Source organism: Capricornis sumatraensis, chromosome 6, assembly GCF_032405125.1.
Source record: "Capricornis sumatraensis isolate serow.1 chromosome 6, serow.2, whole genome shotgun sequence".
NCBI lineage: Eukaryota > Metazoa > Chordata > Mammalia > Artiodactyla > Bovidae > Capricornis > Capricornis sumatraensis.
The window spans coordinates 63,700,256-63,726,967 of NC_091074.1; the positions used below are offsets into that span (position 1 = coordinate 63,700,256).

The 26,712-nt window shown below is 42.6% G+C and overlaps 1 protein-coding gene across 20 annotated transcripts in view; it reads left to right on the forward strand.

Annotated features, from left to right (window-relative positions):
• TLE4 (TLE family member 4, transcriptional corepressor) overlaps positions 1-26,712 on the forward strand; it is a 158,676-nt gene that overhangs the window by 116,044 nt on the left and 15,920 nt on the right. For 13 of the 20 annotated variants that reach the window (XM_068973991.1, XM_068973989.1, XM_068973990.1 and 10 more), the window contains 6 exons: positions 18,960-19,079; positions 20,052-20,105; positions 20,597-20,749; positions 22,198-22,330; positions 22,702-22,895; positions 23,403-23,479. In XM_068973991.1, coding sequence (XP_068830092.1) covers positions 18,960-19,079; positions 20,052-20,105; positions 20,597-20,749; positions 22,198-22,330; positions 22,702-22,895; positions 23,403-23,479 — 731 coding nt within the window. Of the gene's footprint in view, positions 1-4,960; positions 4,978-18,959; positions 19,080-20,051; positions 20,106-20,596; positions 20,750-22,197; positions 22,331-22,701; positions 22,896-23,402; positions 23,480-26,712 lie in introns of all 20 variants that reach the window. The other 7 variants (XM_068974007.1, XM_068974008.1, XM_068974005.1 and 4 more) reach the window with 5 other exon arrangements.

Sequence of the window (26,712 nt, forward strand, 5' to 3'; positions counted from 1 at the left end):
GTCTTGATGTTTAATCACAGCTTAAAAAAAGAAGTTTTATACTCTTCGATTGCCAAACACATTCCAATTAACTGAAGGAAGGTCAGAAATTCTGTTTTCCCTCCTCTGGTCTTCAAAGCTTTTCCCGACTCTCTTCTGGTTGACCGTTGGTTACTGGTTACTGGAACCCAAGTGCTAATCTAGACAAGCTGACAGAGGCACGTGAGGGTGAAATCTCTTCCCACAGCTGTAAACCGGCAGAACCAAGACTCAGTTTCTGCGAAAAGCAGGAAGAGGGAGAAGGCAACTGACACAGAAATGAGTACCTGGTTTTCTCTTGTGCCCTCTCATTTTTTTTATTAGCTTAGAGCCCCTCCATTTTCCTGTATGTTATCATATGTTGCCCTTCTGAGCCACTTCTCAAATGTCAGGTAGGCATTTTTCCTTAATAAGCTCTGGCTGCAAAGCTGAGGACACATACCTGTTTTAAAGGGATAGGGGGTAAGTGGGGCACTGCTAAGTTGATTATGTGACTTCTCAAATGACTAAGCGACATGGCAGCAGTCAAGCGACAGGAACAACAAGAACTCCTTCTCAGGTCGTTTCCCTATGCTGTGTGCTATATCAGTTTTTATTGTTTTTGTTTTTGTTTTAATCAAGCAGGGGTTTATAATAGCAATAATGTAATTCAGATAAGCAATTATTATAATTGACCTTGGTGATGAGTATCCTTGGCTTTTACCACAGTTTGCTTAATACCTGAGGATGGCCAATTATCTCATAATGCCCACTTTATTGAGATTATTGTTTTAATTATGGCACTCAGAATACATCACTTTGTCAGCATTTGTAAAGCTGTGTGTGGTAACACCACGTTGAGGCTTTCAGAGATATGGAGAGCTCTGAGGCTCATTTAGTGACATGGTCGTGTTTCTCTCCCTCAGCTCGAGACTAGGAGTTTGAAAGACATGATTTTTTACTAGTTAAACGTGGTTCTTCCTTGGGTGAGCAGCCGCAGGGAGATAAAGTCTAGGCTGCTGTCACTGTCGCTGAGTTAATTGTGCTATGGGAGGTGACTTAGCTAATACATAGGCGGGTCTGGTCTGTTGGGAGTTCCAATCACTGAAAGCACAGCTGATTTTCTGAAAGTTTCAACTTTAGAATCACCTGGGGGCTTTTAAGTTGCCTGGTTGCACCCCTCCGGTGAAAGTGCTGGGTGCAGCGCAGATGGGGTGTTCTTTAAGCTCCACGGGTGATTGTGACACTGGTGATTGCTGCCAGAGTGGAGAACCACGCCAGATCCTGAGTTGGTTGCTCCCTGCTCCTTGTCTCATCCCAGCCCATGACATCATACTGGAGAGGATAACACCTTCTGGAGTCTTTGTGGCACCATGCTTGTTCTCCTCCGTGTCCTTCCAGACTTGGCCTAGCCTCCTCACATGCCCGAAATGGCCTCAGCACAGGTTTGGACCCTAACAGTGTTTTCTCCTCCTTCCCAAACAGTGCCCAGTCTCTCTCTCCCATGGGAAGTCTCAGTGAATTAATCCTAGTCCTTCTGGAACGGTCACTGTGCTCTTGCATAATCCATTCTGCTGACCACAGAAATGGGTCTTACCTTTCTTCCTTTAAAGTTTCTTTGAGTTAAGAATCAGTATTTACTCTTTAGCATCTGTCTTAAATACCCGACACTTCACCTTATAGGAATTTAGTTCTGATTGATGAGATCAGTTGTTTCCAACCCTCCCCTCTCCCCCACTCTGTGATAAGCCTGGAGGATGCTGTTCACATGCTGCATGTGGTCCCTCCAGGCCCTTAAGGTTAGGAGCATTCTCGTGGTATACCTAAGATTCATGCCTTTCTTTTTCCAGTACTAGCCTTGATCAGATTACAGATAGATAAGGATGACATCACTGTGTTCACAAACTTGATTCCATTCTAATTATACACATACATCTATCTATACCTGTATACACTCAGAAATACACACATACTTAGGTACACACACATATATGTGTCACTATGAAGTAAGACACTGAGTTGGGTTACACCCCAGCATCTCTCTGAAATCCATCCTCTTTTCCCCTTCTTCGGCGCTCCCTCCAGTCCAAGCCACCAGCATCTGCCCTGGACCACTGTTTTGTTCCAAAGCAGGGATGCCAAAAATGATGAAAGCTCAGCCATGATGGGGCTTCCTAGGTGACTCTTGTAAAGAACCTACCCGCGAATGCAGGAGACTTAAGAGACCCAATCCCTGGGTCGGGAAGATCCCCTGGAGGAGGGCATGGCAACCCACTCCAGTATTCTTGCCTGGAGAATCCCATGGACAGAGGAGCCTGGTGGGCTTCAGTTCACAGGGTCACAAAGAGTCAGACGCAACTTAAGCGACTTAGCAGGCACACACAGCTTTGATGATCTGATTCAGAATTATGCTACTTTAACATTCATGTAAGGTTTCTGTTATACACTTAGTATTGTTTTCATTTTTAATTACCAAGAGTGGAAGCAGGCAACATAATCTTTCTCCTTTTAAGTGCTTTTAAAAGTCTTAACTGACTCTGGCCCCCCTCTAACATAGAACTTTTCAAAGATATCCTGAGTGATTTTTTAGAATGTGCCCCCCTTCAGGGGCACTTAGAATAAAACACAGGCTTCACCATGGCCTGCTGCGCCCTGCACAGCCCCGCCCCTCCCTCCTCCCAGCATGGCCCTTCCCACGCTCCCTCCGCTGCAGGCGCCCAGCCCTTCTGTCCCTCTTTGGGGCCTGTGCATGAGCTCGTCTGTCTGTGTATAGCAGTGTTCTCCTGGCTGTCACGTGATTGGCTCTAGTTCCCATGTCAGCCTGCATGTCCTCTCTTTTAAGAGGCTGTCCCTGACCACCCTGTCATGAGTCTCAGTCTTAACATCCGGTTTATCTCCTTTGTAAAACACTGCCATTTGCACTTATTACATTACTGATTTATTAATTTCTTAATAATAGTATCTCTTTACTGGGAGTGCTCTCTGAGGATAGGGTCCTCAGCCTCCCTCTCTGTTGTGTTCAAGTCACTACTGTGGGGCCCGGCAGATTGCCTGCCGCCTGGTCAGTACTCAGGTCACTAGTAGCTGGTGGTATTCTCTTACTAATGGGAGGGTGGGTGGTGTCCGTGCTGTTTCCCACCACCCCATTAGTCCTGACAGCTCACTCACTGTAGAGTCACTTGTGAAGTTTCCTTAAGTTGGGGTTGCAAGCCTGGTCTTCACTCTGTTAACCCTAACTCCAGGTCAGGCTGGAAGGTGTGTTTGGCAGGAATTCTGCAAATCAGGGGAAAGAGGAGACGTTCTCAAGAGAGCAGCAAGCCAAGGGGGCAAGTAGATGCCCAAACTGGAGAATAGGCTGTCGGAAATGTTCAAATTAGGACAAATAGGGTGGCTTTTCCCCAGAATCTGAGGCTTGAGAAACTGCCCATAACTCTCTTTGAACTCTTTCAAAGGAAGGCGAGAGGAGACTTGCCCAGATTGGGCTGCTGACAAAGGCTTGGCCTTTGCCTTCTGGGGCAGATTCCAGAAGTAAGCGTGAAAGAAAGGACAGTCTGCAGCTGCCACTTCTTCTAGTTAGTTCATCTAATCTCCAGTACAGTCCTGTAGGAAAGATACCCTTATCTCCATTTTACAGGCTTGTAAACTGAGGCGGGGGGTGGCTGTGGTGAAAGTGCTGGAATCAAGCTGCTAGTGTGTGGTGGAGCTGAGACCTGAAACCAGAGCGCTCTCACTCTGCAGCCTGTGATAACTTCATCCCCCCTCTTCCCTCCAGACTCTGCAGCGCTCCAGGACTGTGCCTCATTCCCTTGGTGTCCTCAGTGTCTAAAACAGCCAACACAGAAGCAGCCATTCATCTCAAGTTGTAGGATTGCGGCAGAGTCACAACTCTATAGGCCCTGCTTGTGAAGTCATTCGTTATTCTTCCGATAGAGGAGTAAAACCTCGTTTTCCGTCCACCATGGAAGCACTTCTGCCTCCAGTGGTCTGGCTGGCTCTGTACACTCTCCTCCATTCCCCCAGAAGGAAGTCCATGGCTGTGTGTGTGAGCAGACTTTCTCAGTGGCTCCACGGTGTGTGCTGTGACCTTTGAGTAATCCCCTGCTCCTGGAGGCTCTCTGTACACACTCAGTGGTGGGATCATCTGCATCTAGGTTCCTGTACCCTGGCCGCCTGCAACCCAAAGACGAGCAGGATGATAGACTGCTGGCTGTTAGCAGAGGGCTATCCTGAGATGGCCTTTGTGGGCTTGTGTGTGTGGGCACATGTGAAGAGAGGTGGATGGGAGAGACATTCATAACCACATAAGTCATACTACACTTCGAGTTAATTTTATCTTCATTCATTCAGCAAAAACTTTTCTGGGCCATTCTTACATTACAAAGTCGTATTTAGTATTAAATAGCAAAAGCATACTACTGAGATGCGATTCTTCCTTTTAATACAATAGTGACAGATAGAATTGCATCCTCCTCATTTCTCAGGGTGATGAGGAAAAGTATTTTCTTCCGGTCTTCAGCATGCTGCTGTTACTGCACCATTTAGCTCAATGCCAAATTGCACTTGGTTCCATTCAGTTCTGTTTACCCGAGTAACGCTGTAGTGATTAAATGTCACCGGGTACACCAAGTATACAAAAGTAATTAACCTAAAAGGACATGTTAGAATAAGGGTCAACAACCTCTTTAGCCTGTAGTGCTACAGGGAAGACAGTATTGACAGAGATACCCCTGTCAGGGCAGGGCTAGGGGGTGGCCGGGAGAAGAAGGAACTGGAGGGAGGAAAGGTCAGCCAGAGCCACAGCGGAGCCCTGTCAGCTGTCAGGGATGACAAGAGACAGGGCTCTGAGGCCTCTGCTCTAGTTCCCTTATAATTTAGCTCTCTGACCTCTGATCATTTGAGACGGGGTACAGGATGGGATTACACTGGGGCCTGACTCCCCTTTCGGCACCTCATCCCCAAGTAGTGGAATGCTGGTTCCTGGTTAGCCGATAGAATTCTTAGCTTCGTTCACGCTGCTTCTTCTAGTGTTTTGCATATTTGGTCAACCCTTGCATCTTCAGACCTGGTTGTCAAATAAAAGCTGCTGTTTGAAATCATGTCTCTGCACCAATTTAAAATTGTATCTCTGAGTATCTGTGTCTCATTAGTTTTTATTTCTCAGTATACTGAAGTCACTGCCTTAAACTGATTGATATTAATATTTTATGTTGCTTTACACACTAAAAATTTACATAAAACTCTAGGTAGTCATCTTTGACTTAAAAAACAACGGATATAAAACAAGTATGATATCTGCCCTGTATTTGGCCTTTTCTTTCATCACCTGTGTGGATACTCTTTAAGAAAACAACAACAAAAATGGCAGTACTGAGGAGTTTTTTTCTTGACCACAACCTCCTTAGGAGATAAACATTTTAAGGGGATCCCCAGGGATCACTGTTCTCTAAATGAGTGGCCACAGAAAGAACTGCTGATGCCTGCATTCTTCACTTGGTGGGTCTGTCAGGCAGGGTTCATTTAGATGCTGCCTTTTCAGCGGTCAGATTTGAGTAAGATTTGTTTCTCCCTGGCTGCAGACAGCTGATGAGTTCATGATGAGACACAGGAAGAGGGGAACCAGTTGAAAAATGTCTCCCTTATGGTGAAGATTTATCTCTTACAGAATAAGAAAAACTGGTAGCCTTGTTACATTTATGCAACAACAAATACTTCTTGCTTGCTCACCCAGAGGTCAAACCTCATGCTAACCTTGGAGGAGGGGCCCTCTGCCCTTGATTGGTCAGGGAGCAACAGGGAAAAGGCACCACTTTTGACCGTAGGAGCAGGTCAAATTTTATATTTTCTTTTACTGTCTTTTTAGCATTGTCCTGAGAATTGTCCTGTCACTGTGTTGCAGAAAGACGGGACCCCTTCCAGGTCCTGAGAGTGGGCTTTTTTGTAACACTTGGAAATGAATTATCTGAGGGGACACACATGCTGACAAAGCAAGAGACTATATGGGAAAGGGGTGCCTGGGCGGAGAGCAAGAGGGTAAGGTAACCCAGAAGAACTGCTCTGCCTCTTAGAGCGAAGTCTCACGTGACGGGGTTAGTTTCTGGGTTGTCTCTAATCAACCACTCTGACTCAGGGTCCTTACTGGTGGCACAGGCATTGCTGAGCCAAGATGGATTTCTGTGAGACGGATTCTTGAAGATTGGTAGGACATATGGACTGGCGTTTCCTCTTTGGACCTTTCCCAAATTCTTCAGGTTGTTGGTAACTTGTTAATTGTGTGTTCCTTACCAGGACCTCCTGTTGTACAATAACTAATGCAAGTGGTTGCTGTCATGCCTGACAAGGGCAGGAAGTTTCAGTCATTGGTTCCCCTAACACCTACATCGTTTTCCGAATTATCACTTCCTAAGGCTACTTGCCTCCTTTGGATGTGCCTATTGTGTGCACTTGAACAAACCACCCCTACCCCCAGCTGTTATTCTGACTGTGACAGTCATTATATTGAGTACTGAGAATAAATAAAGACCAAGAACACACACCCTTTAAGAATGTATAATTTCTACTCTCAAGATAATGAAAATAATATGAAAACAAGACGTATGCATGAATATTGATTCATGAAGAGATCAAGTTTTGCAATCATTCGTTTGTTCATCAGCCTTTAATTGAGGCAACAAACTAAGTACAAGATGCTTGTCTTCATGGAATTTGTAGTCAAGTAGAAGAGACAAGCAAATAATCAAAATAATGGCTGTGAGGCTAACAGAGTTTTGCCAAGGGAACACTGGTCATAGCAAATACCCTCTTCCAACAACATAACAGAAGACTACACTGGACATCACCAGATGGTCAACACCAAAATCAGATTGATTATATTCTTTGTAGCCAAAGATGGAGAAGCCCTATACAATCAGCAAAAACAAGACCAGAAGCTGACTGTGGCTCAGATCATGAACTCCTTATTGCCAAATTGAGACTGAAATTGAAGAAAGTAGGAAAAACTGCTAGACCATTCAGGTACTACCTAAATCAATCCCTAACTGTTAAACAGTGGAAGTGACAAATAGATTCAAGGGATTAGATCTGATAGACACAATGCCTGATGAAGTATGGACGGAATTTCATAACATTGTACAGAAGGCAGTGATCAAGACCATCCCCAAGAAAAAGAAATGCAAAAAGCCAAAATGTTTGTCCGAGGAGGCCTTACAAATAGCTGTGAAAAGAAGAGAAGCAGAAGGCAAAGGAGAAAAGGAAAGATACACCCATTTGAATGCAGAGTTCCAAAGAATAGCAAGGAGAGATAAGAAAGCCTTCCTCAGTTATCAATGCAAAGAAATAGAGGAAAACAATAGAATGGGAAAGACTAGAGATCTCTCTAAGAAAATCAGACATACCAAGGGAACATTTCATGCAAAGATGAGCTCGATAAAGGACAGAAATGGTATGGACCTAACAGAAGCAGAAGATATTAAGAAGAGGTGATGAGAATACACAGAAGAACTATATAAAAAAGATCTTCACAATCCAGATAATCACGATGGTGTGATCACTCACCTAGAGCCAGACATCCTTGAATGCGAAGTCAAGTGGGCCTTAGGAAGCATCACTATGAACACAGCTAGTAGAGGTGATCAGTTGCGCTATTACAAATCCTGAAAGATGATGCTGTGAAAGTGTTGCACTCAATATGCCAGCAAATTTGGAAAACTCAGCAGTGGCCACAGGACTGGAAAAGGTCAGTTTTCATTCCAATCCAAAAGAAAGGCAATGCCAAAGAATGCTCAAACTACTGCACAGTTGCACTCATCTCACACGCTAGTAAAGTAATGCTCAAAATTCTCCAAGCCAGGCTTCGGCAATATGTGAACCGTGAACTTCCAGATATTCGAGCTGATTTTAGAAAAGGCAGAGTAACCAGAGGTCAGATTGCCAACATCCACTGGATCATGGAAAAAGTGAGAGAGTTCCAGAAAAACATCTATTTCTGCTTTATTGACTATGCCAAAGCCTTTGACTGTGTGGATCACAACAAATTGTGGAAAATTCTTCAAGCGATGGTAATACCAGACCACCTGACCTGCCTTCTGAGAAATCTGTATGCAGGTCAGGAAGCAACAGGTAGAACTGGACATGGAACAACAGACTGGTTCCAAATAGGAAAAGGAATATGTCAAGGCTGTATATTGTCACCCTGCTTATTTAACTTAAGAGTACATCATGAGAAACCCTGGGTTGGAAGAAGCACAAGCTGGAATCAAGATTGCCGGGAGAAATATCAATAACTTCAGATATCTAGATGACACCACCCTTATGGCAGAAAGTGAAGAGCTAAAAATCCTCTTGATGAAAGTGAAAGTGGAGAGTGAATAAGTTGGCCTAAAGCTCAACATTCAGAAAACTAAAATCACGGCATCTGGCCCCATCACATCATGGGAAATAGTTGGTGAAAAAGTGGAAACAGTGTCAGGCTTTATTTTTGAGGGCTCCAAAATCACTGCAGATTGTGATTGCAGCCATGAAATTAAAAGACGCTTACTCCTTGGAAGAAAAGTTATGACCAACCTAGATAGCATATTCAAAAGCAGAGACATTACTTTGCCAACAAAGATCCGTCTAGTCAAGGGTATGGTTTTTCCTGTGGTCATATGTGGATGTGAGAGTTGGACTGTGAAGAAAGCTGAGCACCGAAGAATTGATGCTTTTGAAGTGTGGTGTTGGAGAGAGTCCCTTGGACTGCAAGGAGATCCAACCAGTCCATTCTAAAGGAGATCAGTCCTGGGTGTTCTTTGGAAGGAATGATGCTAAAGCTCAAACTCCAGTGCTTTGGCCACCTCATGCGAAGAGTTGTCTCATTGGAGAAGACTCTGATGCTGGGAAGGATTGGGGGCAGGAGGAAAAGGGGATTACAGAGGATGAGATGGCTGGATGGCATCACCGAATCGATGGACGTGAGTCTGAGTGAACTCCGGGAGTTGGTGATGGACAGGGAGGCCTGGCGTGCTGCGATTCATGGGGTCGCAAAGAGTCGGACTGAGCGACTGAACTGAGCTGAACTGAAAATTACTGCAGGTGGTGACTGCAGCCATGGAATTAAATGACACTTGCTCCTTGGAAGAAAAGCTATGACCAACCTAGACAGCATATTAAAAACAGAGAGATTACTTTGCCAACAAAGGCCCTTCTAGTCAAAGCTGTGGTTTTTCCAGTAGTCATGTATGGATGTATGGAAAGCTGAGTGCCAAAGAATTGATGCTTTTGAACTTAGTGTTGGAGAAGACTCTTTAGAGTCCCTTGGACAGCAAGGAGATTCAACCAACTCATCCTAAAGGAAATCAGTCCTGAATATTCATTGGAAGAACTGATGGTGAAGCTGACACGACTGAGCAACTGAACTGTACTGATGTATGGATGTGAGAGTTCGACTATAAAGAAAGCTGAGTGCTGAAGAATTGATGCTTTTAAACTGTGATGTTGGAATCTTGAGAGCCCATTGGACTGCAGGGAAATCAAACTGCAGTCAATCCTAAAGATAATCAGTCCTCAATATTCATTGGAAGGACTGATGCTGAAGCTGAAGCTCCAATACTTTGGCCACCTGATGCAAAGGACTGACTCATTGGAAAAGACCCTGATGCTGGGCAAGATCGAAGGCAGGAGGAGAAGTGGACAGCAGAGGATGAGATGGTTGGATGGCATCACCGACTTGATGGAGATGAGTTTGAGCAAGCTCTGGGAGTTGATGATGGAAAGCAAAGCCTGGCGTGGTACAGTCCATCAGGTCACAAAGAGTTGAACACTCCTGAGTAATTGAACTGAATGACTGTGATACAGATGCTAGGAAAGAAGTAAACAAGGGACTGTGGTAGAGATTTCTGGGAGGGATCTTGTTGGGTGGTGTCCCCAGCAAGTCCTTTTCTTGAGAAGGTGATACTTAAGCCGAGGAGTAAAAAGTTTAAAAATACTAGCTGCTCAGAGGTTAGGGAAGGGCATTCTTGGCAGAAGCCTGCACTGAGGGATAAAATATTTTGGAATGTCCACTACTCTGAGAAGGTGACTTTCAGCTGGGTCAGAGAAAGTAGACAGCAGCCAGATCAGAAATATGTATTAATTGGGATTAATTCCTATTAGTACTTGAAGACGTTTTAGACCTGTGCCATCTAATAATAGCCAAACACCATGTGTGTGATTGAACACCAGGACTGTAGCCAGTCCAAATTGAGATATGCTGTAAATATAATTATTCCACATTAGATGTTAAAGACTTAAAAAAATTAAATGTTTCATTAATAAGTTTGATATTGATTATAAGTTGAGATGATACTTTTTGATACATTGGGTTTAATTAATCTGGTTAAAATTAGTCTTACCTATTTCTTTTAAATTTTGTAAAACCCTGGCTACTGGAAATAAATTAAATACATATATGTACATGTGTGTTAGGTTGTGTCTGACTCTTTGCGACTCCTATGGACTATAGCTGGCCCGGCCTCTCTGTTCATGGGCTTTCCCAGGCATGCATACTGAAAGAGGTTGCAGTTTCCTTCTCCAGGAGATCTTCCTGGCCCAGGGATGATATCCTAGTCTCCTGTGTTGGCAGGCGAGTTCTTTACTGCTGAGCCACCAGGGAAGTTGGAAATACATATATCTGTTCAGTTCAGTTGCTCAGTCTTGTCTGACTCTTTGTGACCCCATGGACTGTAGCACGCCAGGCTTCCCTGTCCATCACCAACTCCTGGAACTTGCTCAAACTCATGTCCATCAAGTCGGTAATGCCATCCAGCCATCTCATCCTCTGTTGTCCCTTTCTTCTTCTCCCTTAAATCTTTCCCAGTGAGTCATTTCTTTGCATTAGGTGGCTAGAGTATTGGAGTTTCAGCTTTAGCATCAGTCTTTCCAATGAATATTCAGGACTGATTTCCTTTAAGATGGACTGGTTGGATCTCCTTGCAGTCCAGGGGACTCTCATGAGTCTTCTCCAACACCACACTTCAAAAGCATCAATTCTTCGGCTCTCAGCTTTCTTTATAGTCCAGCTGTCACATCCATGCATGACTACTGGAAAAACCATAGCTTTGACCGTACACACCTTTGTTGGCAAAGTAATGTCTCTTCTTTTTAATATGCTGTCTAGGTTGGTCATAGCTTTTCTTCCAAGGAGCATATGGTTAACATATGTTGCTGTTAGTTCTGTTCTAGAATACAGTTCATTTTGATATTTTAATAAAGGACGTTAACCAGATTGGCTAAGTGATCACTGAAACTGTTTTGCCCATTTGAAGTGGTATGAAGAAGACCTAGATTTTGCATTTCTGATTAGCAACCTTGAAACTGTTGGAAGCCACGTTTAAATTGATACACTGTTGTTTCCTTCTCTGTTCTCGGTGAATTGCCCTCTGATATTGTATGGAGTATATTTGCATACATAATATATGAGAATATATATGAGGCTCTGTGGAGTTAACACTCTTTGGAGGAAAAAAATGTTTAGCCTTTCTAATAGACTAAAACACTTTACTGGGAAAAAATAGCAACATGAAAAGATTTTCTTTTCCAATAAATTTTAATAGTTGCTTAAATGAGGCTTCTGGTCCATTAAGATACAGCTTGCCAAGTCTTAAATCTGAGTCACTTTTTTCCTCTGAGCACCTACCCTATTTGAGCTTCTTTCCAAGCAGTTGTTAGAAGTGTTGATATTTTGAGTCAGAAAAAGAGCACACAGTACAGGAATGGGTCTAAAGCTATTTCACCTTCCCAGAAAAGTCAGGAAGGAAAATTTTTCCAGCCACTTCCCCCACATTTGTTTTTTGGGCAATCAGACTCATATACGACATTATATGTTTTGGTAAGACCTAGTAACATTGATTATAAGGCATTTGGAGAATGAATGATTTAGGATATATTTTATAGGTACGATACTGAAAAAACTCAGAAAAAGGTGGCAGTTGCATGAGTCTAAGTTATATACTGTTTGCATAGAAGATGTATAGAATCTACATAAATGAGGGGAAACAAATTCTGGGTGGAGGACAGATGCACATAGGAATAGGTCTTGCAAGCCTTGAGGCAGTTCATTAAATTTGAAGGGCATGAATTGATTTTGGGGTGATTGGACAGTTTAAAAGACATTTGTGACTTCTGTGCAATATTTGTGTGTACTTGGTAATTTTTATTATGGTTTCTGGGAGATTGTTCATCCTGTGCCATCTCTGGTAATAAATTCATCCTGTGCTTTGGACTGTCTACATCAGTGATCATGGAATGTACTTGGCCCCTCTCATCGCCCCCATTGCTTCCACATGTGACCTACAGTTTGGACCACATGCAGACAGCAGCTGTCAAGAGAGAAAGCTTAGGTGCCTGTATAAAACCTGTACCTTTGGTGTCAAAGCATCATGTCCCAGCAGCTTAGCATCATGCCCCAGCAGCTTAACTGGCCAGCTAAAGTAGCTGTCTTTAATGAAATTTCTGGGGTGGAGCCAACAGCTTTATTCCAGGAAGAGGAAATAACAGTCCAGAAACCCCAAGAGGGCATCAAGATAATGTTCTAATTTAAAACCAGTTTTATTGATACCTTATAAATTATTATGGCGTTTTTTTCCTGATAAGTAATACATAATGCTGAAATCTTGGAAGCAAAACATGAATGACTAAGTATTGAATTGCTATAGATTCTGCTGCATGAAGGAGAAAATATGTAGGACTTCTACATATATGGAACCCTACTGGAGGGCAGGGAAGGTATTTTATTCATCTTTGTGTTTTGTACTTAGTGGGTCTTCAGTAAATAACTTGTCAAATGAGTCCATACGTGAGCTAAATAAAGATTGTGTGGTGTTTTCCACATTACCAAAGAGGTAATAGCTCTTCATGGAGCTGCAGACAATTCACAATGCATACTTTCCCCTAGTCCTCACAGCCGCCTTTTAAGGAGGAGCTCCTGTTATCCTCGTTTCACCCACTGGAAGTGGAAGATTGGAGAGGCTCAGTAACTTGTCCAAGGTCACACAGCAAATGGCCTCCAACCCATAGCTGTTTGACTTGAGTACCCATAGCGTGACCATCGTGGTTACTGCCTCTCTTTTTATTTATTCCTCTGATTTGATGGACTTTTGATTATCTGCAAAAGAATCTTGAATCGAGTTTTTCTTACCAGGAGAGAGGCAGAAAGACAAAGAGGACAGTAGACCATTTTAAAAGAACGTCTTGTTCACAAAATGTTACAGAAGGTGAAACATTTATTATGAACTGACTCATTACTTTACTTGGAGATTATATTAAATGTTGTTTAACGAGGGCAGTCTTCCAGAAGTCCTAGTAATTTTTGAAGGTGAATTTTGATTTCTGTTAATTTGAAAAAAGCCAACTTCCATAAGGGTTATATACAGATTGTTTTCAATGACTTCCTTAATCAGGCAGGTTATTAAAAAAAAAAGGTCTTACTGTAACGAGCGGTAAACTGACAACCAATGACTGGCGTAGAGCCCTACCATATTCAGGCTTTTCAGTACCAGGATGCTATAAATTTTAAGCTAGTTTACATAAATTTGCATGTGTTATGAGTTAGTATGTAAGACGTGTGTTTTGATCAAATAAATTTCATTTTAAAGTTTTATACTTAATTTTTCCTGTTTGAGGATTTTCTTTGTCTCTCCTGGTTATTTCTTTATAAATGAGATAACAAATGTTAAAATGTTAGTTAAAAAGAGCTCTGTGAACAGGAAAAGAAACATTTTGCATAATGCTGTATAATAAAACCTCAATCTGAAACTGTGCTGGGAGATGGTATGGTTAGTTTGGTATAGAAGTTTATTCAGGATATTCCGTTTGCTTCAGAACTTGTTGAAAGTGTTTCACAACCGTGAAATGCTCTGAGGACTGGGAGCTATGCTTAAGTCTGTGTGACTGGGATGGTAGGGCTCCTCCTGAAGGCCCCTCTGCTTGGAAGGAGGGGTGGGCGGAGCCCCTGCTGATCTCCATCTGTACTCTGGCCTTCATGTAGTCAAGAAAGTCAGCGGTAATCTGTTTCTGAGACATCAGTCTTCTTCAGAAGAAGTAATGATTGAGAGCATTGGTCATGGCATCAGTAAAGAGTCAGCAAGGCTCTTGGGCCTGACTTCTCTGTTCTCCCCATCCCTACTGCCATAAACAAACTTCCCCTGAATTGTCCCGACCTAAACTGCAGGAGTTGGTGATAGACAGGGAGGCCTGGCGTGCTGCGATTCATGGGGTCGCAAAGAGTCGGACACGACTGAGCGACTTCACTTTCAGTTCAGTTCAGTTGCTCAGTCGTGTCCGACTCTTTGCGACCCCATGGACTGTAGCCTACCAGGCTCTTCCCTCCATGGGATTCTCCAGGCAAGACTACTGGAGTGGGTTGCCATTTCCTTCTCCCGGGGATCTTCCTGACCCAGGGATTGAACCCAGGTCTCCTGCATTCCAGACAGACACTTTAACCTCTGAGCCACCAGGGAAGCCCCAACTGAAACTAATTCCTGTGCTGAAAGAACTGCAGTTAAGAGTAGCAGTATATTCATCCTCTAAGTGGGCTGGTTTTGAGCGTAAAGAGACCTGGACAGCAGGTGTAAAGTGGGGACAGTCCAGGACTTGTGGTCACCCTGGCCAGATTTTCATGGTTCCCTCTGCCCTGTAATTATCCTCCTTAAGTGTTTGAAAGCAGAGTTACCCTTTGGTACCAAGTAGATGGGGTATCTGAAAGTTGCAGCTGATGCGCAAACAAACCATAACATGAGTTTTAGAGTTCTTGATCATGTTTGTCTGCTCGACCTTTGGCGTATTTTTGCCAGTTGAGATTTTGTAAGTTGGCAGGGACATCTGAGTACTGCACCTGTGCCACTGGAAAGTGAAATTAGCTTGAAATGAATGCATTTGAAGTCAAATTAGAAAGTCCAGTGTGGAGGTGGTATTTATAGTCTTGCCTGAAGTATTACACCAAAACCTTAATTGTGACTGTTGAAAGGAGATGTGTTTTAGTTAATAGCAGCCTATTGGAGCCCTATCCTTAGGGGCCATCTGCATATCTATGCTAAGAGACAGTGCTACCCAAATGCTTTTTGTTGTGTGCCTGGGTACTTAGCCTGTCTGACTCTTTGTGACCCCATGGACTGTATCCCACCAGGCTCCTTTGCTCCTGTGATTTTCCAGTCAAGAATGCTGCATCAGATTCCCATTTCCATACTCCAGGGGATCTTCCCGACCCAGGGATGAAACCCACATCTCTTTCATCTCCTACAGTTGGCAGGTAGATTCTTCACCACTGCACCCCCTTGAAAGCCCTACCTGAATGCTTAGAATAGTCCTTATGTGAGGCTTCAAATAGAAGATCCACACTAACTCCGCAGTAAATAATGTGGAAAATGAAGTCGCTCAGTCTTGTCCGACTCTTTGCGACCCCATGGACTAGTAGCCTACCTGGCTTCTCCCTCCATGGGATTCTCCAGGCAAGAGTACTGGAGTGGGTTGCCATTTCCTTCTCCAGGGGATCTTCCCGACCCAGGGATCGAACCCGGGTCTCCGTATTCCAGGCAGACGCTTTAACCTCTGAGCCACCGGGGAAGCATATAAATAATGTGGAGGCTTAGTTATTTGCCAGGGACTGTGCCTTATAGTTTATGTGGCTTCTTTCACTTAGTCTTCAGAGCACCCTGGTTGAGAAAGTGGGTGAGGTATTGTTGACTACAGACTGAGACTGAACAACATCCCTGAGGCTACGGGGCTATTAAGTAGAGGATTTTTAACCCAGGCAGTCTGACTCCAGAGAGACGCTCTTGCCTGCTGGTAAAATCTGTGCTACCTGTTATTATAATTAGCTGATTATATCACCACCACCTCTTTGGGGGTGGAGGAATACTTTATAGAACTCTTTCTCATACTTGGTCATCTTTGATCTTGAGGTGACAGAAGAGTCATGATGAAGGGATGGGGCCACCCTTTTCAATTGCTAGAGGGCTTTGGTTATGACATCAGTAAAGGGTCTTACCTGGCTTTAAGCCTGTCTTCTCTATCCTCCCCACCCCCAACACCATAGACAAATTCCCCATGAGTGTCCCTGACCCAAACTAATTCCTGCACTGAATGAACTACAGTTAGAGTAGCAGTTTTGCAACTGACTTGATCAATAGCCTTAGTAAAGTCCAGGCTGGATTTCAGACTAGGATCTAGAGTTTTTTCTCATTTTGAGCTACTGTGATTTATAATGTTAGGAATAACTGACTTTAAAGCTTCTCTTTTATTACCAAAGTAGTTAGGATTTCCATATAATAGGATTCATATATTTTATTATTTTTTCTTATTTTCTCTTTGTTTCCCTCCTCTTTATCTTTTATTAGACATCTACCTTCATTTTTTTTCAATATACCAGTGTGTTTACTTTTTAAAATTAAATTTCTGTTTTTTAATTCTAGGTTATTAGTTTTATTTTTTAGAAGTTTTTACTAACCATTCATATTTAAGATATTTTGCCCTCTCCAAATCTGCCACTGCTTTCTCAGTGTGACTCTTTGTTCATAACAAATTTGCTAGTATATTTACATGATCAGCTGTAAGGAAAAAAGATCTGTGTTTAATGTTTCTAAGTTTGTAGTTTTATAAAGCATAATAATGCAACTCTGGTAAGTAGGGAAATACCTAAACTGGCTACACTTTTAAAATAACAGTAGTGAAATAAAAATAAGCTTTTGTTGTAAAATCGTGATTTTTGTCTTTATCAGTGTTCAGTTTCTCCTGTTTACATGTCTAGCAAAAGTCCAAATGGCCTTCCAGTGGCAGAATGGTAGACTTGTTAGATTCACGATGAGAGTCCGTGCCAAGTCCAATTTGATTCTAGAGCAATTATGTTATTAGAACATTGCTGATTGCCCCAGTGCCTATTGTTCAGCTTAACCTTTAAATGCTAGTGGTAATTAACTACTCTATCATTCTACTAGGAAACTCCAACATGTAGAACTCTGTTCTACAGTAAAATTCACAAATAAAGTGATACCCACAGTTCCTGAAATAGCCAGTTTAAAAAGAAAAAGCTATTTGTACATGTGTGCCAATAAATAAACATTACCATTTAGTATTAATTTTTAAGAAAATATTTTGTCATTGTTTAAAAATCAAGTTTTCCTTTTTGACAGAGTAGCAGTAATGTTCAGTGGAGAGTATCAGAATCAAAAGACTCAGTGAATCATAGACAGATATACTCATTTTTCTTCTTGTTGTAAAACACCACATTAGTAGGATGAAGGGGTGCAGAAGTATATGATGGAGTAAGGCGAAGGAAGGGGCGGAGCCACCACGTTGCCAGACCTGAGGGGCATCATGCCTCAGATCCTACTCTACTGAATGACCTCCTATGGATTTGTTTAGCCAAGGGACTCTCTGGAAAGGAGTGTACCACATGAATTTGAGATTACAACTGACACGTGCAGAGGGGTTGTGCAGTCATTTCTGTTCATTAAAAATAATTCTTGGCAGCTCAGTGCCACTCATTGTGCTGGGTGCCCCCACCACTGGGGATCCGCAGCCTGGAGTGGGAAGGACCTTGTAAACAAATAGGTATCAACTGACTGCGAGTGCTCCACTGTTTGGGTGAATAAAACGTTAGGGACACGAAGAGTGATGGATTCTGCCTGACAGTGTCTGAGGGAGTATCGAACAGTGAAGTTAGAGCTGGTTCTTAAGAACGATGAAAGAGGGTTTCAAAGGGAAGATACTGAGAGAAAGGACATTCTTGAAAGCTGGGCGGCGGGGGGAGGAAATAAAGGCTCCCACTGCAGTGACAACAGGCACGGGATAAGGTGGAGCAGCAACATGCTGAGAGCTCTGAGAGCAGGCCTGGGCTGAATTGGGGCAGAGAGTGAAGGGCTTTGAAAGACAGCTATATACTCAGAAGTTGGGGTTTTTCCCCCCTGTGGATGGTGGGACACCGTTTGTCATTTTTAAAGGAAGGGTGAGAATCTCTGGAAAGAGATTTGTTTGAGAATCCCAGAAAAGTGGAGGATAGGCTGGAAAGGGGAAAAACTATATATAGGGATTGGCATTAAATTGGTCGGTAGTAGCTCACAGATGGTGTTTGTGTGCCTGGTTTCAATGGCATAATGGTTGTAAAAGCCTGATTGCATTGGGTCATGGTAGGAAAACAAAGCAGAAGCATTGAAGCAAGTTTCATGGCCTGGGAATGAGGATTGGAACTCAGTGGACATAGATGATAGTCAAGACCCTATCAGTACACATTATGAAATTGTTTTACTTTCAGTGTTTTGCTTCTGTCTTCAGCCTTTAATGGATAATGCCTGCTGTCTTTTCTGCCACCAAATATAAGAGTAAATGTTTGAGAAGCAGTAGTTACCATGCTTGCTTCCTACATTTAGAGTAATCATATAAAACCTTGAGATGGACTGATACAGGGCGGAGGGGTTTAGAGTTACTCATCCCCTATCAATGGGAACCCACTTACTAGTCCTCAGTCTTCTTCCTCTAAACTCCCACCCTGTACCCCTGCCTCTGGAGCTAGTGGAGGAGTTGCCATCATCACATCTGACCACTAGGGAGTGATCGCTTTATAGCTCTACTGACCCAGGGTGGGCTTCCCAGGTGGCACTAGTGGTAAAAAACCCATCTGTCAATGCAGAAGATGTAAGAGATGCAGGTTCAGTCCTTGTGCAGGGAAGATCCCCTGGAGGAGGAAATGGCAACCCACTCCAGTATTCTTGCCTGGAAAATTCCATGGACGGAGGAGCCCAGCAGGCTACATCCATGAGGGCGCATAGAGTCTGACACAGCTGAAGTGACTTAGCACGCACGCACGCATCAACACGGAGTGGGTAGGGGGAGGCCTGTCTCCTCTTAACAGCTTGGCATATACTAAAAGCAAAAAGGAGATAAAGTCTCATGTGTTTTTAGAAAATGACAGGGTTAAATGACTGGTCATCTCTCAATTCTGCTTTCCTTTCTAATTCCAGAGCTCTTCAGTATCTCCATCAGCCAGTTTCCGAGGTGCTGAGAAGCACAGAAACTCCACAGACTATTCCTCTGATAGCAAAAAGCAGAAAACTGAAGAAAAGGAGATTGCAGCTCGTTATGTAGGTTCACTCACCTTTGCTTTGGGGGAGGCAGTTTATCTTGCTTTTTAATCAACAGCCATTTTACCCTCTTACTTTACCAACCAAAACTAGACCACAAGATAACATTCTAGGAGAGAAAACTAGTTAATACAGTTGTAGCTGAGTGTCAGTTGGCTGACTGAAAGCCTGTGTTTGCAGGTGAGTGAGCCAGGAAACAATGTTTCATCTGGCAACAGATAGAGGACTTGTGTTCCGTATTATTTCTGTTACATGAATTTGTTTCCCTCCATACATTTCAAGGTGGTGGAATTTTCTGTGGCCAGCTAGAAATGTTAAGGGAAAATGTAAAATCACAGACCACCTGTTAAATTGTCTGGATGACCTCCTGCGCTGAGGAATGTAGCACATTTTGGTGGAATGTTACTTCCAGAGACATCCAGATGTGTTCCTAGCCTGGACTGAAGCTCATTTCCCTTCAGTGACTGCTGCTTCAGATCAGTGAAGGGAGGAAGCGGGATGGGACTCCCTGGTGTGGAGGCACGCTGACCACGTTCCACTTCTGATGCTGGTGCCCTGCAAGACTGCAGGCTCAAAAGAAGCCAAGAACTTGAATTTTCGTGTGAAACCTCCCAAATTCAAAATTGTGGCTTCTTACCCAGTCTTTGAAAGACACTGACAGAACAATCCCGCCCATCTGTAGGCTGTATTATGTAGCATGGGCAGGCCAGGTGGCACCTGATATTCTAGACTAACAAGCCATAAGCTTTGACTTTCTTCAACTAAAATGGAATCATCCTATTACCTATCTCATAGCATCATCACAAGGAGTAAAAAACACAGTACATTGTAGAGTGTTTAGTACTGTTTGGTGCAGTTCATTTTTATAAAGTGTGAGGAATTAATTACTCTGGACTTTACCTAGGGTAAATCTGGCTGCTTTTTTTTTTTTTTGCTGGGGGAGGAGATAATGCTTCTCAATTGTCAATGCAGGACAGCGATGCTGAGAAGAGTGATGACAACTTGGTGGTTGACGTTTCCAATGAGGTATGTTTGTGGCTCATTTGACTTCCTGCTCTTACCCAGTTATAACAATGATTAGCGTCCCAACAATTAGTGTCCACAATGTTTTCTTAATTTCTAAAGGGACCCACAATTTGTTTATCTAAAAAATTTGTGTATTACACATTCTTTTTTATTGTTACTCTTGTCTATGAAGTGCACATACATTCTGTTACCAACAGGAATGCACACCAGACATCTGTGGTCAGTCTAAGGTCTCCTTGACAAGTTACTTACAAATTTGTAGAGTTTTTATTTTTGTTGCTGTTTTAAAATAAATATGATAAATTTTGTAGTATTTTTATTGACCTTGATACTGAATATTTTCTACAGCAATTTGATGAGTCTTACAGTCTGTTACAGAACATTTTTTGCTCCTAAGCTATTGAAGACTTTGGCTTGAAACGTCCACACCAAGTACTCTGGCATTGTGAATGTGCTGTGCTGTATTTGATACCCTTGATGTTCCTTTGTAGGATCCATCATCACCTCGAGGGAGCCCAGCACATTCCCCGAGAGAGAACGGCCTGGACAAGACACGCCTGCTCAAGAAAGATGCCCCTATCAGTCCAGCTTCGATTGCATCCTCCAGCAGTACTCCTTCCTCCAAATCCAAAGAAATTAGCCTTGTAAGTAGTTGTTCATTTTTCTTGGGGTTTCCCAGGAGGCGCTAGTGGTAAAAAACCTACCTGCCAATGCAGGAGACATAAGAGACATGGGTTTGATCCCTGGGTCGGGAAGAGTCCCAGGAGCACATGGCAACCCACTGCAGTATTCTTTCCTGGAGAATCCCATAGACAGAGGAGCCTGGTGGGCTACAGCCCATGAGGTTGCAAAGACTTGGACACAACCGAGCGACTGACACTTTCCTCACTTTCACTGTCTTTCTTTGCATTGCCTATTTCCATATGATTAGTTTTAATTAATTCTAAAATTTTATTTTTCTTCATTTTTCCATAGGACTTTGATCACTAAGTATATGTATATGTTCAGTATTCAAGTTTAATTGACAAAGGTACTTTGGAACAGAGTGAGCGCTCACTGACTTGTTGGTGATGGATGTTTGTTTTGTGAGTCTTTTTGTAAGGATCGGGGAAGGACATGGGGAAATGTAGTGAAACATGTCTCAGTGAAGATAAAGATATACACATTGGGGTTACAGAGATGGTTTTGTCATCTGTGGTTTATGGTAAATTTAGTTTTTGGCTTGGATGTGATTTTGTTGCTAGCTTTGTTTGAATTACCAAGCTATATATGACTGCAATAGTTTTCCCTTCCTAACTAAAAAGTTATCTGTCATTTATAAAAGTCTGTCTTGAGTCACACCACAAATCACAAATGCAAAAAATGGAACTGCTTGCAAGTCAGGATAATCTCTCTGTAGCCTCGTCTTTTGTGGCTGTGTAGTTAATTGCGTTTTTATGTGATGTGTCTTCCTTGTTCCTCACCAGTTATTTCCTTATAACATAGTGTTAAAAAAAAAAAATCAGTTTTCAAATAGCCTTTTGAATTCACAGCTGAAAGAAGGAAAATTCCTCAGTTTGTCTGCAGATTTGGAGGCTGTGTCTGGTACAGGGCTGCATTTAGTTTATTTCTGTTGTTTTCTCTTGGCCTTCCGGCCTGTTAACGACAGCTCATCTGTGCTGATCTCTGTGATGATTCAGGCTTGGTTCTTTTTTAAGGGGACCTGTTAACCAGGGACGCCCCTTGTGGCATGAACAATTCATCAGGAACCCAACAAAACCACTCAGTCTTAAAGCAACCAGCAAGTGGCCAGTCACAACAGGACATCACGAACTGTCAGCCTTTGTCTGACTCAGACCAGTTTCCTGGAAATGGTCTCCTCTGCCCCAAATTCAGCTCTGATTTATGTCCTCCCAAAGATTGGTTTTGTGGTCTCAGGGAACACTTTTTGTTTCTTTGTTAGCTCTTCTTAACTAATAAAAAAGAAAGGCCCACACTGAAGAATCTTTTCCATTTCTTTTTTCTCTCCTTCTTCTTTACCATTTTAAATGTTTAACATAATTGTTAAAATTGTGCTCTAATTACCAGTGTATTCCATTACATCTCTTGTTAGAATGAAAAATCTACTACTCCTGTGTCGAAGTCCAATACCCCTACTCCACGAACTGATGCACCCACCCCAGGCAGTAATTCCACTCCCGGATTGAGGCCGGTTCCCGGAAAACCACCAGGAGTCGACCCGTTGGGTTAGTCAGAAAAAAGTTTCTGTACATATTTATGCTTTCTGTTTTTAAAGAAATTATAGCAATTTAAAGAGTGTAATACATTAAGAGTACAATGATCAGCATGGACTGGCTGTGAGTTGTTTTAGTCCAAATCAAGCACCTGGCACTTACCCTGTCTGACACATAGTAGGTGTTCAGTAAATTAAGGTGAATGTTTGAACCTTGATGAAAGCTTAAATGACTTTTGCAAACATTAAAATAAGCTTATTTGAATTACAGATCCTATTTCTTAACATATGTAAGAACATGTTACTCCTTGTATTCATTAGACCTCATGATTATTTCCTGTGTGTGTCCTTGGTTTTTCTCCTCCCTTCTGTTTGGGTCTGTAGCGTCAAGCCTAAGGACCCCCATGGCGGTACCTTGTCCATACCCAACCCCGTTTGGGATTGTGCCGCACGCGGGGATGAATGGGGAGCTGACCAGCCCTGGAGCTGCCTACGCAGGGCTACATAACATCTCCCCACAGATGAGCGCAGCTGCTGCTGCTGCCGCCGCGGCCGCTGCCTATGGGAGATCACCAGTGGTATGTTGTAAACTTTTACAGAATGAAAGTATTTCAGAGCTCAGAAAATGGCCATGCGTATTTTTGCCTAGAGTAGTTTTTATAGCTTGAGGTATATCTATGAAGCAACCTGAGCTTATTTATAAATTAAACTGCATGCTATTATATTGTAAAGTTCATTTTATTTCACAAGATAGGGGCAGTTTTTGCGTGTTATATTCCATAAAAAAAAGTCAAACCTACAGAAGTAGAGCAGATAATATAATAAATATAGTAATCCCTTCATTTGCATCATGAGCTTCAATGATAATAGTGTTTTTTTTGTTATGTTTGTTCCACCCCCAAGTATGTGACCATGAAATCATGTACATCCTCCTATCATTTCATCAATGAATACATGTATATTTATCTCTAAAATTGCATTTTAAAAGCATCTATTCTCCTAGGATTTGGAAAGGTACTGAGTAGGATGAAATGAGTTAATGTAACTATGTTTATTTTTGCTGCCTTGCTTGGGAACAATTTTAGGTTGGATTTGATCCACACCATCACATGCGTGTGCCAGCGATACCTCCAAACCTGACAGGCATTCCAGGAGGAAAGCCGTGAGTACCAAGCTCTGTGCCACATGTTCACTGTTTGTCTGGGCCCTCACTGGCCCTTTAGCCTCTGAGAACTACTGGGCGGTGTTGGCAAGTTCCTTCAGCTTGCAAGGGTTTTTTGTTGTGGGGATTTTTTTTTTTTTTGGCAGAATATTTTATTTTTCTTTTTTTTAGCACAAGGCAAGAGGTAATGAGGTGGGGTTTTAGATTTTCAATTTAAAATCTCAAACTTCTGATGTGGAAATGCAAATTGCTGGGGCATCTCTAGTAGTCAGATCTTCTCTACATCTATTACTGATTTCAGGGCAATTCTTTTATTGTCTTGGGGGAAAAAAGTCATCTTATGTGCAAACCTAGATGCTCAAAATTAGAGCATGTTAGGGAAAGACATGCCAAACTTCAGAGGCTAAAAAGAAAGAAGCTCATTTGTGTTTCTGGCAAAGGTGGCTTGCTCAGTTAGCTTCCTCTCTTGTGAACCGGGTATTTGGAGCCTCTACAGTCTCATGGCCCCCTCCAGCCATGAAGGTGAAACACACACAGCAGTTGTTCCAGCGTCGTCTTGTACATTCTGATCTCTCCCACGTGTTATTCCTTATCCTTCATTTTAATCCACTGCACTTAATTTTCATTACTGCCTTTGCACAGCTCTCTGCTCTTTGGTGCTCACAGTTTATGCTTGTTCAACAGATGATTGAAGATGTGTGCCAGTCTCCTTTCACTAGCCTCCTGTTGCTTGTTTATCCACTGCTGTACACTCAGGCATTTAGGTGTCATCCTGTTGTCTCCTGCCTGTCTTCTTTTCCCCCATGTTGCTGGCTCCACAGCATTAAACATGCCTGACCTTGACCCTTCCTTCACTTTCCACCTGATGTTTCATGTTCTTGGCTCTTCCTCTGTAACTTCTCTGCAGACTCTACCCTAAACTTCCCTGTTGCGTCATACACGGTACTGGTTCCATAGCCATGTTGCTCAGTAAATATTTGACTGATTAATAAGCGAGTCAAGGCAAACTAGACTTTGAGTTCCTTGAGAGTTGAAGGTATAAATATCAATTACCATAAAATTCTGTGTATTTGTGTGTGTTTGGCAAATAGTTGTTGATTGACGGACAAGTCTTGTTGACCAAGAACCCTGGTATATTTGAAGGTGAAAGTTTGGTCTATTTCAAGCAGTGACTAAACAACAAAATCAAGGGATTAATCAAATAAACTGAATACTAACAAGTTTCATATAAACCTGTGGAGATGGAGAGGTTTCTTGAGGGAAGCGGTGTGGTCTGTTTTCAGTACTGTGTGGAGTTACCACTTAGTCACCAGGCAGGTGTACCCAGAGCTGTAGTGTAACCGCTGCCAGGTGAGGTGGTGCATCACACTTTCGGTAGGGGTGGTGGGTAGCAGGATGGCTTTGTTTTGATGGTCTTTGTTCCTGGAGTTACCAGGTCACAGCTGATGCAGTTGGCAAATGACATCAGGAAACCCCAAAGAGAGCATGGTGTGTTCAGCAGGGGTTGGGTTCTGGAGTGTGATAGATCCAAGGTTGAATTCTGACTCTGCCGATTGACACTAGGAAGGAACTGACTTTATGCAGAGTTTCTCAACTTCGTGAGCCTCAGTTGGCTCATCTTTAAAAACAGGGCTGGCACCTTCCTGATAAGAAGGGCCTGAGGATGAGATGATATGATGGAGGTTTAGTCCAGTGTTTGGTTTTGGTTTACAGTGACTATTCAGTCCACTGCTGCACCATTTCCTCTTGAGCTTTGCCCAGGTTATTATCAGGTTTTCAATTGCTTATGCAATAGAACATAGTGGGAGGCAGAGATACCGTAGGAAGATTAGACTGAGTATATTAGATTTCCCTCTTCCTATCTTTGTGTGTCTTTAACAAGGTACCAGGACATACAAATTAGCACTCCTTATGCATATAGAGGGAAGAAGGAAATGGCACCCCACTCCAGTGCTCTTGCCTGGAGAATCCCATGGTCAGAGGAGCCTGGTGGGCTGCACTCCATGGGGTCGCTAAGAGTCAGACACGACTGAGCAACTTTGCTTTCACTTTCACTTTCATGCATTGGAGAAGGAAATGGCAACCCACTCCAGTGTTCTTGCCTGGAGAATCCCAGGGATGGGGAGCCTGGTGGGCTGCCGTCTATGGGGTCACACAGAGTTGGATACGACTGAAGCAACTTAGCAGCAGCAGCAGCATGCATATAGAGAGAAATACTTTTATTATAGGTTTTTACAGAAGAGATGATGGAATATGGCTTCTAGATCACAGGATGGAGAGTTGTGACGCTTGTGCATGTTTTTCAACAGGAAAACTATCTTTTGTGCTACAACATAAAACATGATGAATCACCTAAAGGCCTTCTTCACCACATACATAGAGGAACTGCTTTTCTTTAGAATGACTTGAAACATTTGTGCATCTCTCTCCTTGTTTTTTTTTTTACAGAATAATTGCTAGATATTATCACAAATTATAATTAAATGCATGTTCCAAACTAATGAATAAAATAGCATTTACTTGCTAATTCACCTTGGGTCCTCTTGCTTATTCTGTTGAATTAACAGAAGTTCTTCTCAATAAGTAACTGAAATGACAACAGAGTTTAATTTTAACATCAGCCAGAAGTGGACTTTTTTCCTTACATGCTACTTATATGAGGCTTTTATAAATAATATAAAAGTATTCAATTGAAACCATTGTACTGATTATATTGTGGAAATGGCATGTGACTTCAGCCATAACAAAAGGTCTCAGGTTTATGGTTTTAAGCTGCTCACAGTTCAGAAATTCTTCTCTGCTGTTGTTTTTATTTGTTTTTATAAAGCAAAATTTTTCACAATAGGAACACTTCCTGGCACACAGTAAACTCTCAAGTTTTATTTGTTGGCTGGTTAACTTTCTAGTGGGTTCATATGCTCCCAGAACCCAATCTTCTGTCCTACTGAATGCTGCATGGAGTGCAACAGCCAGACCTTTCTTTGTAAATTTAGGGTCTAGTTCAGTCGTATGAGACATCAGATACTTGGAGAAGGTGTCAATGAAGCTTGGAAGTGATGAGTGTGATGTTATGGAACGGGCCTCTCACAGAGGGAGGGGGAAGTACAGGTGGGAACGCCAAGAACCTTCTGAGCTGTGCTGGGTTTTCATCCAAATATGATCCAAATAAAATAGCATCCTCAATACACATGTTTTAAACAGGTCGATTTGCAGATGTCTGAATTGTTTGAAGT